This window comes from Pseudomyrmex gracilis, unplaced genomic scaffold (assembly GCF_002006095.1).
Source record: "Pseudomyrmex gracilis isolate BER0280 unplaced genomic scaffold, ASM200609v1 scaffold_41, whole genome shotgun sequence".
NCBI classification, from domain to species: Eukaryota; Metazoa; Arthropoda; class Insecta; order Hymenoptera; family Formicidae; genus Pseudomyrmex; species Pseudomyrmex gracilis.
Window position 1 is genome coordinate 838,133 of NW_018020625.1, and position 12,190 is coordinate 850,322.

The 12,190-nt window shown below is 34.8% G+C and overlaps 2 protein-coding genes across 3 annotated transcripts; one reads left to right on the forward strand and one right to left on the reverse strand.

Moving 5' to 3' along the window:
- Positions 1-950: 950 nt before the first annotated feature.
- Positions 951-8,020, forward strand: LOC109853001 (high affinity copper uptake protein 1). 2 transcript variants are annotated; one of them, XM_020424690.1, is made up of 5 exons: positions 951-1,190; positions 5,894-6,079; positions 6,159-6,391; positions 6,626-6,655; positions 6,958-8,020. In XM_020424690.1, the coding sequence occupies exons 2-5, from the start codon at positions 5,909-5,911 to the stop codon at positions 7,157-7,159; spliced, it is 636 nt and encodes a 211-aa protein (XP_020280279.1). In that variant the 5' UTR covers positions 951-1,190; positions 5,894-5,908; the 3' UTR covers positions 7,160-8,020. The 2 variants fall into 2 exon arrangements, with proteins under 2 accessions (XP_020280279.1, XP_020280280.1); XM_020424691.1 differs by lacking the exon at positions 6,626-6,655.
- A 105-nt stretch (positions 8,021-8,125) lies between these two features.
- LOC109853000 (ras-related protein Rab-9B) lies at positions 8,126-11,968 on the reverse strand. The gene is made up of 3 exons (XM_020424689.1): positions 10,562-11,968; positions 10,222-10,478; positions 8,126-9,735 (listed from the first exon to the last, which is right to left on the reverse strand). The coding sequence occupies exons 1-3, from the start codon at positions 10,994-10,996 to the stop codon at positions 9,717-9,719; spliced, it is 711 nt and encodes a 236-aa protein (XP_020280278.1). The 5' UTR covers positions 10,997-11,968; the 3' UTR covers positions 8,126-9,716.
- Between the last annotated feature and the right edge of the window lie 222 nt (positions 11,969-12,190).

The window sequence follows — 12,190 nt, forward strand, 5'->3', positions numbered from 1 at the left end:
TTGAGCGTAAACAGAAGAAAATATGAATATGTATGTTTGTACACATGAACGTGCGAGAAATGTTAGCGAAACCACGCGATATTTTTTTTGATTAATTAAAGCAAAATCGACAGCGCCTGCGCAGACTTCGATCCGACGGCGGAAGACGGTCTAGATTGTTTCCTCACGACAATGAACGCGAGCGAGCGGCGATAGTAAAGGCCATCACACATAAAATTACTTCAGACCGTAAGCGTAACCTAAGGCTGCGTTCGGAGAGCACGCTATCAATGTTATTGCGTCATTCTATCTTTGTTTTACATCTAATGAGCAATAAAGATAGAATGATGCAACAGTGCTGATAACGCACTCCCCAAACGCAGCCTAAGAAAATTAACCAATAAGAAATTTACATCCGAAAAAGTGATGGCAACTTAATATACATTCTGATTGGTCACTTTTCTTACGGCTACGTATTACGGTCTTAAGTAATTTTAAGGGTCGTCTACAATGGAGAGTTGTAGGCCGTAACAGTAAGAAATTGACAAATCACAATCGATTATTCTTCTGTACTTTGCCTGTGATTGGTCACTTTCTTACTATTACGGCCTACAACTCTCCATTGTAGACGGCTCTTAAAGGGTCGCATACAAATGTATCACGGTTAGAGTCCGTGCTGGATCCACTTTCATTCGGTTTGAATTCGTGCTATATCCACTTTACTAGATACGTCACGCACACGGACACGGTTTCGTTTGTGTGTGTGCCTCCATATCACCGATGCTCTCGATGCTTGGCAGAGTTCTACTTATCGACAGTAAAAGTCTTCGTAGTTCGCGAGTTCCGCGCAAAATGGAACCCGGCGCTGAAGTGGCGGCTGGAAACCGTGGTAAAAAACAACAATGGCATGGTCGCTCTCAGTCTTTTCTTTTTGTCGAAGCTTACACCATGGCTCCCACCACCTCGGTCCTCTCTTTCTCTTGGTGCTAGTCGGCCAGAGTTTGCAACACTGGTCTCATGGGGCTGGAGCGGAGTTTGCGGATGGACTCGTGGTGAATTGCTGTTGAACGTGTTCGGAGATACGCGATTTTCTTTGAAGAACGAGTGTGTTTGGCCCGCACAATAATTCACCTTATTTTATCGTTGCCGGTCAACCTGAGATCGTTTATTAACGCACAGTGTGACATAACCTCCTCCTTCTCTCTTTACAGGTGAGCCATCCGTTCTCTCTCTTTCGCGTCGTCGGGTGTAATTTGCAAATCGCATTTTCGCTCGTTTTTTCACGTAGCGTGAATTTTCTTTTCTCAACAACGATCGCCGTTAATTTTAATCAGCGACTTTCAGCGAAGGGTAATCGCATTTTATGACTCGATTTTAATCGCACGTTATCACCGAGACACATTCCTTATCTCTCTCTTTAATTAACTTGTAATACAACGTTTTTCGATAACTTAAACTCAATGAAAAGCGATTACATCTCTGAATTGTTGAACGAGAAATTTTCACGCAAGACGTTGATTTCGATCTGTTTATAATTATAAAAAGATCGATTTTAACGTCAGGTGAACTGAACTTTCTCTCTTTTTTACATATTTTGCGACAACACAACTAGAAACTAGAAAGAAACAATCACTCGATCCATCAATTAGTTGTCGCAGCTCCTACGTGTATTTGTTTTATTTTTTTTCACAGATGTATTTTCGTCTTTTTTCTCTTTCCTCATCGTACAACGTACATTTCCTCCGTGCTGTGCAGCGAGTTCCTTTCAGCGAGTTTACAATCACACATATGTTACAAGGCTGCTCCAGCTCTGATAAAAAGGAACGTTCTTTATAACGATTGTTCGCAGCTCCGCTTTCTCGTGACAAATTGCGGAAGGAAGAGAACGCGATATTATCATTATTTTGCGTTATAAAAGTGAAAGATGATTCTTTGTCATCGTGTTGGATAATCGCGAGAACGTGACGGATATTTATGCTTTTTTTTTTTTTTTTTCCTCCGCGCGCTCTTCGGTGAACGCTCTAATTAATCGTGATTTATCGTCATTGATTCAATTGGAGTCAATATCGACTCCCGACTGAGAATTTGCATTATCGAACGCGTGATACGAGACGAGAGAAAAAGGGAAAAGTTTTCACATAATACAACACAAAAACGTGTTGCGTTGTTCTGTTAAAAATTATGCGACTTCATTTTTAAACATTGAATTTGTTGCGCGCACAGCGTATATCGAGATCCTTGTTTTCATGATCTTTGGACGGAAAATTTATTCGAACTTTTTTTTATTAACGCGCACAAGTGTAATTTCAAGCGCGGTTATACCGGTTTGATGAATAATCGGAATTGTGTTCTCCTTTTCCTTCCCACGCTTCTAAAGAATATTATAACGGGATTCTCCTTTCAGGATTTCCCGGTATTTCGATATTGGAATTTTCTGCATTTTCGCGCGAAAATTTTCTTCCGATCACACGCGTGGATTTCGAATTTTGCTCTGCGTGGAAACAAAATTTTTCGCAAAAATTACTATAGTACTTTTGCGTCATTAACAAGATGAACGTTTTTTAATCTTTTTATAATGAAAACTGAAGAAGACGAGAATTACATCGTGCGATATAACGCTGAGGAAAACCAAACTGTATCGTAAATTAAAAAAAGAAATACGTAAACAACTCATGTACAGATAAATAAATGAATATAAATATAAATCGTAGATAAAAATTTCTTAATTATCTCTTTCTTCTTGCAAACTTTAATAGAGCTTAACGAAGATTGCTTAATGTGCGATATATGTATTCGTATTTCTAGCTTTTTGGCTAGAAATTTGCTTTGGCTAGCTTTCTCGATTCAGTGAATTTGAACCGTGTTTGCGGTTTCTGCGGACGAACTACCGTTGCGATAATAACGAGTCGTTTTTATCAACTCGATACATCCCGTTTAACGACGGGATGCGTTTGATTTTTTTTTTTTTTTTTTTAATGCAAGATAAAATTTAAAGTTGCGCCCCGTTTGGTGGTGTAACGCGGACGAGAGTGCGCGTTATGCAATTCTACAAGATTAGCAAAATCTTTCCACGTGCACACACATACCTAATCCTCGCGCGTTCGATAATTTCTACTATCTTACAGATAGCCGACGTTTATTTGAGCGCAAATAAGCGTTGGAAAAATGAAGAATGTTAGCGCACACTTTCTGCTAACGATACCAGCACGTTGTTGTACATATGATTGCGCGCACGGTTGGTTTTTCTCGCGTCTCTCTCGTGCGTGTTTCATTTGGTCGAAGAATTGGAACAATGACGTTTATTTAAACCACATGAGACGCGTTGGCTTGTACGCGCGCAGTTGTACGAACATGTGAATGAGATTCTCAAGTCAAGTGTATTTTTCTTCTCCGAACGCAATGCGAAATGTTGTTGATTGTCTCGTAAACGCGAAGTTCAGCTCTCTCTCTCTCTTAACGTTGTTACTTGTATTATAAATTACTTACATATTAAAATCATTTTTTTCTATACTGACAGAGAAGTACAAAAAATAACTTCTCTTCACAAATTGACACGACTAACACTCGAAGAGCTTTTAGAGTCGCACAATTGTAAAATTATTTATAGACTTGATTAATCTGCGGATCGAAGTTAGTCACACGCATATCCTTGTTACGTAATTGTTACGTAATTATTTTCAGATTTTTATCATCATCAAATTATTGCTATAAATTTGTTTATAAATATCGCATGTTTATAAATAAAACATCTCATGTTTCATTATTGTACAATGCGTAATGTTTGTATCGATCGATCGATAAGATCCCGAACGAAATTTTTTTTATGCGCTTGTGTTTCTTATCGCGATGTCGTTACAAGTATGATATTCGTGACATTGATGTGGTATATGTGGGAGCACGTTGATAGAAAGAGAGAGAGCTGATAAAGTCACACACACCGACTTCCTTGATGTTGTGTATTTATTATATCAGAATCGCCGCACGAGAGTGTCGAGAGCGCCGATTAAGACACAAGAGTACACTTACGTTAATAACGGACATATTTTAACATTTTAATTGACATCGGATAATTTGCGTGTGTGTGTGTGTGACTACTTATTTCAATATTATTCAACACAACGGATATAAAATAACGTTAATAAATAATATTAATATTATTAAAATATAAGTAATATATTATTAACACATTCGCAATCGGCAACATAGTCCTGCGTCATTTTAAAATTTATTTTTATTTGTTTAAAAAATATACAGTGTAGTTATGATGAAGCAATATTTTGTACATCCTTAAATGGCAGAACCTTTGCGTTATATTCAGGTAACACCTCGCTTTAAAATCGCCGGTGTCGCGCGAATGTGTTAATTAAGTAATTTTTCAAATTTGTTCAAGTCAAATAAACAGAGAAAAATGAGAAAAATTACTTTGTTATCTTTTCTTTTTTTCTCATTTCAAGTTTTTTCTCTTTCTCGCGCGAATTTGCATTTTCTCAGCTGTGTAATTGCAATATCTCTTCAGATATCACTTGGTTGACTGTGTTTAAATATTTATATACTGTTACAATGCGGCACACCGTCAAGAACAACGCGTAATTTTAAGAAGCAAATCTTGTCGTTGTTATTGAACCATGTCTCCTTTTGTGGTTTTCCATCCGCGGAGCAATCGTTGACCGTCTCAACTCGAAAGTAACGAAATATCGCTCGAAACGGACGAGATTAGGTCAGGTATTCAGACAATTATTATAACGGAAAGTCAGTCGTATATACGTACATACTTCGCGTTTTTACGTTTGCGAGAAGTGTGATATATTCACCTGGATGTAGTCTGATTTAGAAAGTACGCCAACTCTCGCGGTCTTTGCCGCGGTTTTTGCTCGACTCGTCGAGTCAAACACTCAGGAGAGACTTCGTCTTCGCGATAGCGTCAACTTTGAAACAAGTTTGTTGCAAACAAACAAATTTTAACAAACAGAAGTAAATTATTTTCTTTTTTTGTATCTCAAATCATTTGTTGAGAGAAAAGTGTTGTACTTGAAAGAAAATTGTTCAGAAATTTGGCGAATCGTAGAAGGTAGAGAACGTTCAACAGCAAGATGCAAAAATGACCGACGACGTAGCGTGTGTACAAGTGATTGGATATCTTTTGTATTACAGCTCATGTGTGTTCAGACACACACGGTTTGTGAGTTGTCAGGTTATCGAGAGAGAGAGAGAGAGAATTACACGTGGTGTTATTTATCGTACGGTTTCAAGTATGATACTATAATGTGTTATACTACTGCGATTCTACTGTTTATTGAAATTTCAATATCGCACGCGTTGATCTATTTGTCACTATCAGACAGAGTAGTTTACTACTGTAAAGATTAATTACTATTTGTCACTATCAAACAGACAGTTTACTACTGCAAAAGATTAAAAGTTACTTATAAACTGTCAGAGAGAAATAATCCCCGATTTCTTCGAAAGACAACAAGCGCGAGAATGGATTTGCGATGCGCGTGTATATATAATAATATATAACACACGCGTACAGGTTTTAAAACTTACGGAGTAGGGTTGTTTGCTGATGTTTTTTTATTGTTTGGATTTTCAACTACATCGCAATCGCAATTGCGAAGAGTGATGAGAGAGAGATAGAGAGAAAGGTAATAAAATAATCGCGTAACACAAATCCAGAAAGGATGAGTATGAAAAAGTTAAATGATAGTTTCGACGAAATCTGAATTCCGACTACTTTATCAATCTTATCTGTAACCAAGTTCTCTTCTTGGCCGTAAGGTTGAAGTATCAATAAATAATAATAATATAAATCTCTCTTATCTGCTCTACATTCTTTCTCTCTCTCTCTCTAAGACACATCTCTCGTATAAAATTTCGAGATAGCGCGTGTAATTGATGTAATTTGAACGCGCAGGATTTCTCATCAACAATGTCTCACGATCACACAAGTCACACGATGACAAATGCCACGTCTCACGATGTCCACATGGCTCACATGGACCACGGGAGCATGAATCATGGAAATATGGATCACGCGGGTATGGTTCACGAAAATATGGATCACAACGAGATGTGCAACAACGACATGCACGGTATGAAGGTACGTATTACTTCGGGGTTTCATCGGGTTCTCTCGGCACGTTGTAATTATACAACTTCATTTTTTTCCGGATCCCCAGATGACATTCCACGTCGGTTACTGCGAGAACATACTCTTCGAGAATTGGAAAGTCTCGACGGTCGGCGGTCTCGTCGGATCGATGATTGGTATTGTTATTATGGCCGCGCTCTACGAAGGTTTAAAATATTACCGGGAGTATCTTTTCTGGAAAACGTACAACTCGTTGCAGTACAGAAGCGTCACGGTGCCAAGTGAGAAGAATGTAGTAGCCGAGGATAACCGAGTTGTTCAGTAAGCTACAGAGTTTCCACGGTAAAATTGAAATCCTGTAAAAAGTGTTTTAGTTTGTTCAATTTGTTAAAAAAAAAGAACGCGTGCGTAAGGATGCTCACTGACGTGAATATCCTTACTTAATATATCAAAAATAGTTTTTGCAGGATTATAACTAAAACGCTTGAACGATGTGTACGTATTAAACTTAGATTGCGAAAGTCTAATTGTAAAATACAAATTTTGTTTTTTTAGTATGGTTGGCGAAGTAATTCACAAGCAACCGTAAGTAAATAACCGCGAGATATGTTGAGTTTTTCTTTATTTATTGCTTTATTTGTTCTTTCTCTTGCGCGCAAATCGCGTAAATCAAATAACAGAAACTTATGCTCATTTGATTTTCTTCATTAAAACTTGCATGTGATATACACATCTATACATATAATATATTTGCATGTGATATATATATACGGAATTTTTTATAAAATTGTTGTGAACAAAATTTATGAATCTTTAAATCTTTTGTTGCTTCGATTGGATCTTTAAATGTATGAGAAAATGAACGAGATGTGTCACAATTTGTGCAGGCCAACCATGCTGTCCTGGATGCATTTGTTTCAAACGTTTCTACACATAATTCAAATCGTGCTGTCTTACTTTTTGATGTTAATCTTCATGACTTACAATGTCTGGCTGTGCTGCGCGGTGGTACTGGGTGCTGCCACTGGATATTTCCTGTTCGGCTGGAAAAAGTCAGTGATCGTGGATGTTACGGAACATTGTCATTAGCATTCAGTAAATTGCTCAACTTTATTCTTCCTAAATTGCGTGCAAACATGCGTGCAATGATGTATTCCGAAAAAAAAAAATTCGCCGGAATGTAAAAAGAACGTGTAAATTACGAACACAGTGTTGCATTCTGCGTAACTAAAATTTATATAAAAACTATTTTATTGTATATAATTTTATAACACACAATACAAAATGTTGTAAATTCTGAAATGCCACAAGGTTTATAGAAGATTTTTTACCAATTCGAGGATCTATGATTTCTGGCAAGGTGAATTTTTAAAATACCACCAACATACGAGGCGGCGAGATTAAAATTCGTTATATATTTTTTTCGTATAAATTTTTTTCAAGGTTAAAAACATAACTTACAATTAGATACTGTTAAGAAAGATATGTTCATTCTTTAATATATATACTTTTATCATAAGATTTCTATTCATAACTATACCATGACTCGAAACTTTATACATGTCATAAAAAAAGATAGTTATAATTTCTCACACACAAAATGAATTATTATAGGAGAATTATTGTATATAGTTTTAAAATTCTTATATGTATATGTATACACACACACACAATTACATCATTGAACATGTGTTGTGTGCATACTTTTCCCAAATTTTATATTAATTTATCTAGTATACATTATTCAGTCTTCTATTACCATTTTATAAGAACTTTCATCTATCAAGATTTAAATTTTTAATATTTGGGAAAGGGTATTCTCTTCATCATCTTAAAAGAATTTTGAAACAACTTTATGTAAATCATTGTATACCACGTCGCCGAGAAATGACGTTGTAAAGTTCTTCATATGTAGTATATAGTAACTTAAAATATATAAAATGTTACACACTTATAATATTTTTTTCTTCTTTCAATTTGCCAGTATTCTTACTGCCTTCGATAAATTCAGTATTACTTATTTTAGTGTCCCTTTATAAATTGTTTATATTGTTAATAATCAATACAACATTATTTTTATAAACAAGCACTGTAAGTTTATTTCTTTCTTTTGTTTTTGCACAATCGATTTCCAGATTTATAAAATCTTAAGCCATACACACACACGCGCGCGCGCGCGTACACATATATATTATAGTCTATATTCTATAATATAGACTATACGTACATACAAGAAATAGCTGTGTATGTATTGATTAAGTATGTAAAAATAATAAATAATGATTGGCATATGCGCATTTTTTTTATATAATAGGACATGTCTATGTGCAGCAGTATATTTCTTTTTTTAAAAATAATTTATAAATTTCTCTCGCGTATAGAAAAACTTGGTGTGAGGATGATGCTTGTGATAACTATGTGATGAATAATCGTAACCTTGATATGATTAGTTTTTATGCATGACAATTTTATCTAACATTTACCGCGTTCTATATATGTATATATTATATATATATGTTTCCTTATACATATATATATATATATATTATTTAATTCTATTAAATTTTATTAAATTTGCGTGTATATCCCACATATAGCTGTATATAAAAAATCATGCATATCTTACGAATAACTTTGTTCTTCGGAAGTTACATAATTTTCTTTGCGCTGTATACAAACGCGTTTATAAAGAATTAAACATTTTGCAAATAAGATACATAGCCGTAGGAACGCATCGTAAAAAACGCTCACTTTCATGTAATATTAATTTTATAGAGGAAAAAATTATTCGATATATCCAATACAGGACGTTTTAAGAGCAAAAAAGAGTATATATCTATATATATCTATATATATCATAGATATATCTATATATATGCCGCATTTTGTACAACAGTTGCCAACTTTACTTTTTTTTTTCAATATTTTACTTAAATATAAATATATATATATATATAAAAGAGTTATATACGTTGCTTTTTACTGCTCTCATATGTCGCGAGAATAAGGCAGATTTAGATCATAAAGCTAAACTTATAACACTTGACGCCTATTCTTATAAGTGTATATATATATATAAATATACATAAGCAATTTTATTTTTATTACTACTAATATCGATATATCACAAGCCAATGATGTGTGAAACACTTAAAATACTGTCATTAGTTTAAGAGCTGCTTAAAGCATAGAATAGGACGTTCAACTTGACCTTACATCTTAAAATTCTTATTTCACAAATATCAATCGCAACATGTTATTTGTCTTATACAAGATCTTTGTGTGCTTTCACTTGAGAATATTCCAGTATAATTTACCAAAAGAGAAAATATATGCTCAGACCAGTTCGTCGTCAATATTATTATTATTTATTGATAATAATGTCAATATTATTATTTATTGATAATAATAATATTGTACACAAAAATGTTTCTATATGCTCTTTGGATAGGGAGATAAAGAACGAAAAGTTCAGACTGATTTTAGAAAAAAATTAAAATTATATATATATGTATATACACATATATATACATACACATACATATTCCATTTTTTCACAACCACACCACACATACAAATGTGAATATCAATAGACATTTTACCACCTAATGAAGAAAGTATTGTAGACAGGCAAGAGACATTCTCTTCAAATTATTTTGTTAGACCTAAAAACAAAGCCAAATGTAAAAGATAATATCTTTGTTTCAATATATATATAATTTATAAAAATATATATTGTTTCAAAAAGTAGTTAAAAAAGAATGTTTTATGTACTGGACTTTGGACTTTTTATATGATAAGCTCGAATATTCTGTGAATTTTAAAGTTTTGCACACCTGTGATATATTTATATATACAAATATATATTTATATGTCAAAAAATGACTTATCAACAAAGAAAATACAATCTTTTAAATTTATATACCGCATAATATCCTTACAGATCCTAAGTAATCATTTTTACTTGTTTGCTTGTTTCAAACATAAAGAAAATTGTTGACCAGCAAACTTTATGTAAATACTATATATTTATATGTTGTGTCTTCGTACTATACCTAATTAGCTGGCCACAAATGTAGATCTTAAGAAAACTGTACTGTGTATTATTTATTAAGAACATAAAACGGTTGAAATCACAAGCTGTGACCTACTCAGTGCCTGAAACAGGCATGCAGCAGCTTGTACGGTGCTGAGACTGTTGCTTCGAAAGATCGACAGTATCTTCTACTAAAGGTCGTTCTAATCTAGCTTCCAATCTCGCCCAAGCATCAACTGCCGCTCCAAATGCTGCCTCAACATTAGTAGCATCTTTCGCCGATGTCTCAACTAATGGAGGATTACCATTTTCTATACACCACGCTTGAGCTTCTTGCGTGGAAACTTGTCTTTCAGATTCAGGAACGTCCACCTATTGATATAAACATTTTCTTATACAATGACAAAGTATAACTTGATGACTGCACTGTTTGCTGACTTTGATATAATGTGTACCTTGTTGCCAACAACAATAAATGGAAACATGGTGCCTTCCTGAACATCCGCATACTTAAGAAATTCAGATCTCCATAATGCTAGATTCCTAAAACTTGTTCTATCATCTACCGCATACGTAAGAAGACAAATATCTGAGCCTCTATAAAACGGTGTTCTAAGAGTCTTGAATCTTTCCTGTCCAGCAGTATCCCATATTTGTAATGTGTATGCTTCGCCATTTATTTCAATATCCTTATTTAGAAATTCAACTCCAATAGTGTGAAAACTATGCTCGTCAAAGTGATTTGACACAAATCTATTCATAAGACAGGACTTTCCAACACCACCGTCTCCAAGAATCACTACTTTCAACAGAGTTGATCGTTGTGAATTTCGATTCTGAAGATTGCTACTGCCTCTAGACGAATTCATTGAATTATTATTTCCTGCCATTTTTCACCTATTTATTTATTTTTTTTTCTCGTTTCTTGTGCAGCAAAAAACAACTTTGTCAAACAACTTAACGCTTATTTGGCATAAACAAAGCCTCAATTAACAAAACGTATCTTCAATATGTGCGAATATATTCAATAACATATATCATATTCATTAAAGCTTCGTGTAAAAGTCTTCTCTTTGCTTGAGATTTGAAACGAAAAGCTTCTCGGTGCTTGATTCTCAATCGTGTCAAAGCAACACGTTATTGCTCATTATATATCCGTGGGAGGGTTTTCTTTTTTTCTCTCCCTCTTTCTCTCTTCTTCGCTTTTATATACAAATCAAATTGTAATTAAGACATGACGGTGTTCTTTGTGCGCCTCTTCGTTTTCTTTCTCCCTGCACAACTCTCAATCGACGAGATTCATCTCACCCCGCGCACTCAAAGCTTTAACAAACAAAACAAAACCAAACCTCTTTTTGTGTTGTTCACTTTAAAGTCACTCTGAGTTTTGAATTTAATTGTGTCAAAAAAATTGTCTTGTTACAATCACGACGCTCACAAAATAACGATCGAAAATGCAACACGTTCGTTCGGCATGTTTCTACGAAATATAAACTTGTATGTATTTCCAAGAGTTTTATATAAGAGAGCGGCGCTCTCTCTCTCTCTCACACCATTCGACGGATATTTAACGATGTTACAAACACTCGCGACTCTCGGTCATTTTTGGGCTGGGCGCAAAAAACATTGCAGACGATAAAAGACCGCCCATGGTGTGGAAATCGACCGAGAGAGCAGCTTTTCGTAAACATGGCGCTACTACCCGCGTATGTGTGTGCGTACATATTTATACATACCGCGATTAAGAAGAGTCGGTTGCGCACCGTTTCCGAATTTAATTATATCGCGGCCAATTATTCTGTTGAAAAACAATTGAAACCGATCGATCGCATTGGTTAGTCAAAACCGTCCAATCACGATTGACACGGTTAATTTGCTTCATTTCACATATGAGATTATATATATATATATATATATATATATATATATATATANTTGCAAGCATGTAACCTGTTGTGATCAGTGAGCGAACTTGAAAACCGCTCACAAACATGGCGTCCGATCACTGAACATGTTTAGTGATCGCTCACTGAACATAGTGCGTTCAGTAAAATTTACTCAACTGTTGTACAACTGTTGAGTTG

Excerpts from the sequence above, each read along its gene's own strand:
- LOC109853000 (XM_020424689.1), bottom strand. The coding sequence starts at position 10,996 with ATGGCAGGAAATAATAATTCAATGAATTCGTCTAGAGGCAGTAGCAAT. Across the intron at positions 10,479-10,561 it reads TTATTGTTGTTGGCAACAAG|GTGGACGTTCCTGAATCTGA; the intron begins GTACACATTATA and ends TTATATCAATAG.
- LOC109853001 (XM_020424690.1), top strand. The coding sequence starts at position 5,909 with ATGTCTCACGATCACACAAGTCACACGATGACAAATGCCACGTCTCAC. Across the intron at positions 6,080-6,158 it reads ACGACATGCACGGTATGAAG|ATGACATTCCACGTCGGTTA; the intron begins GTACGTATTACT and ends CCGGATCCCCAG. Across the intron at positions 6,392-6,625 it reads GAGGATAACCGAGTTGTTCA|TATGGTTGGCGAAGTAATTC; the intron begins GTAAGCTACAGA and ends TTGTTTTTTTAG.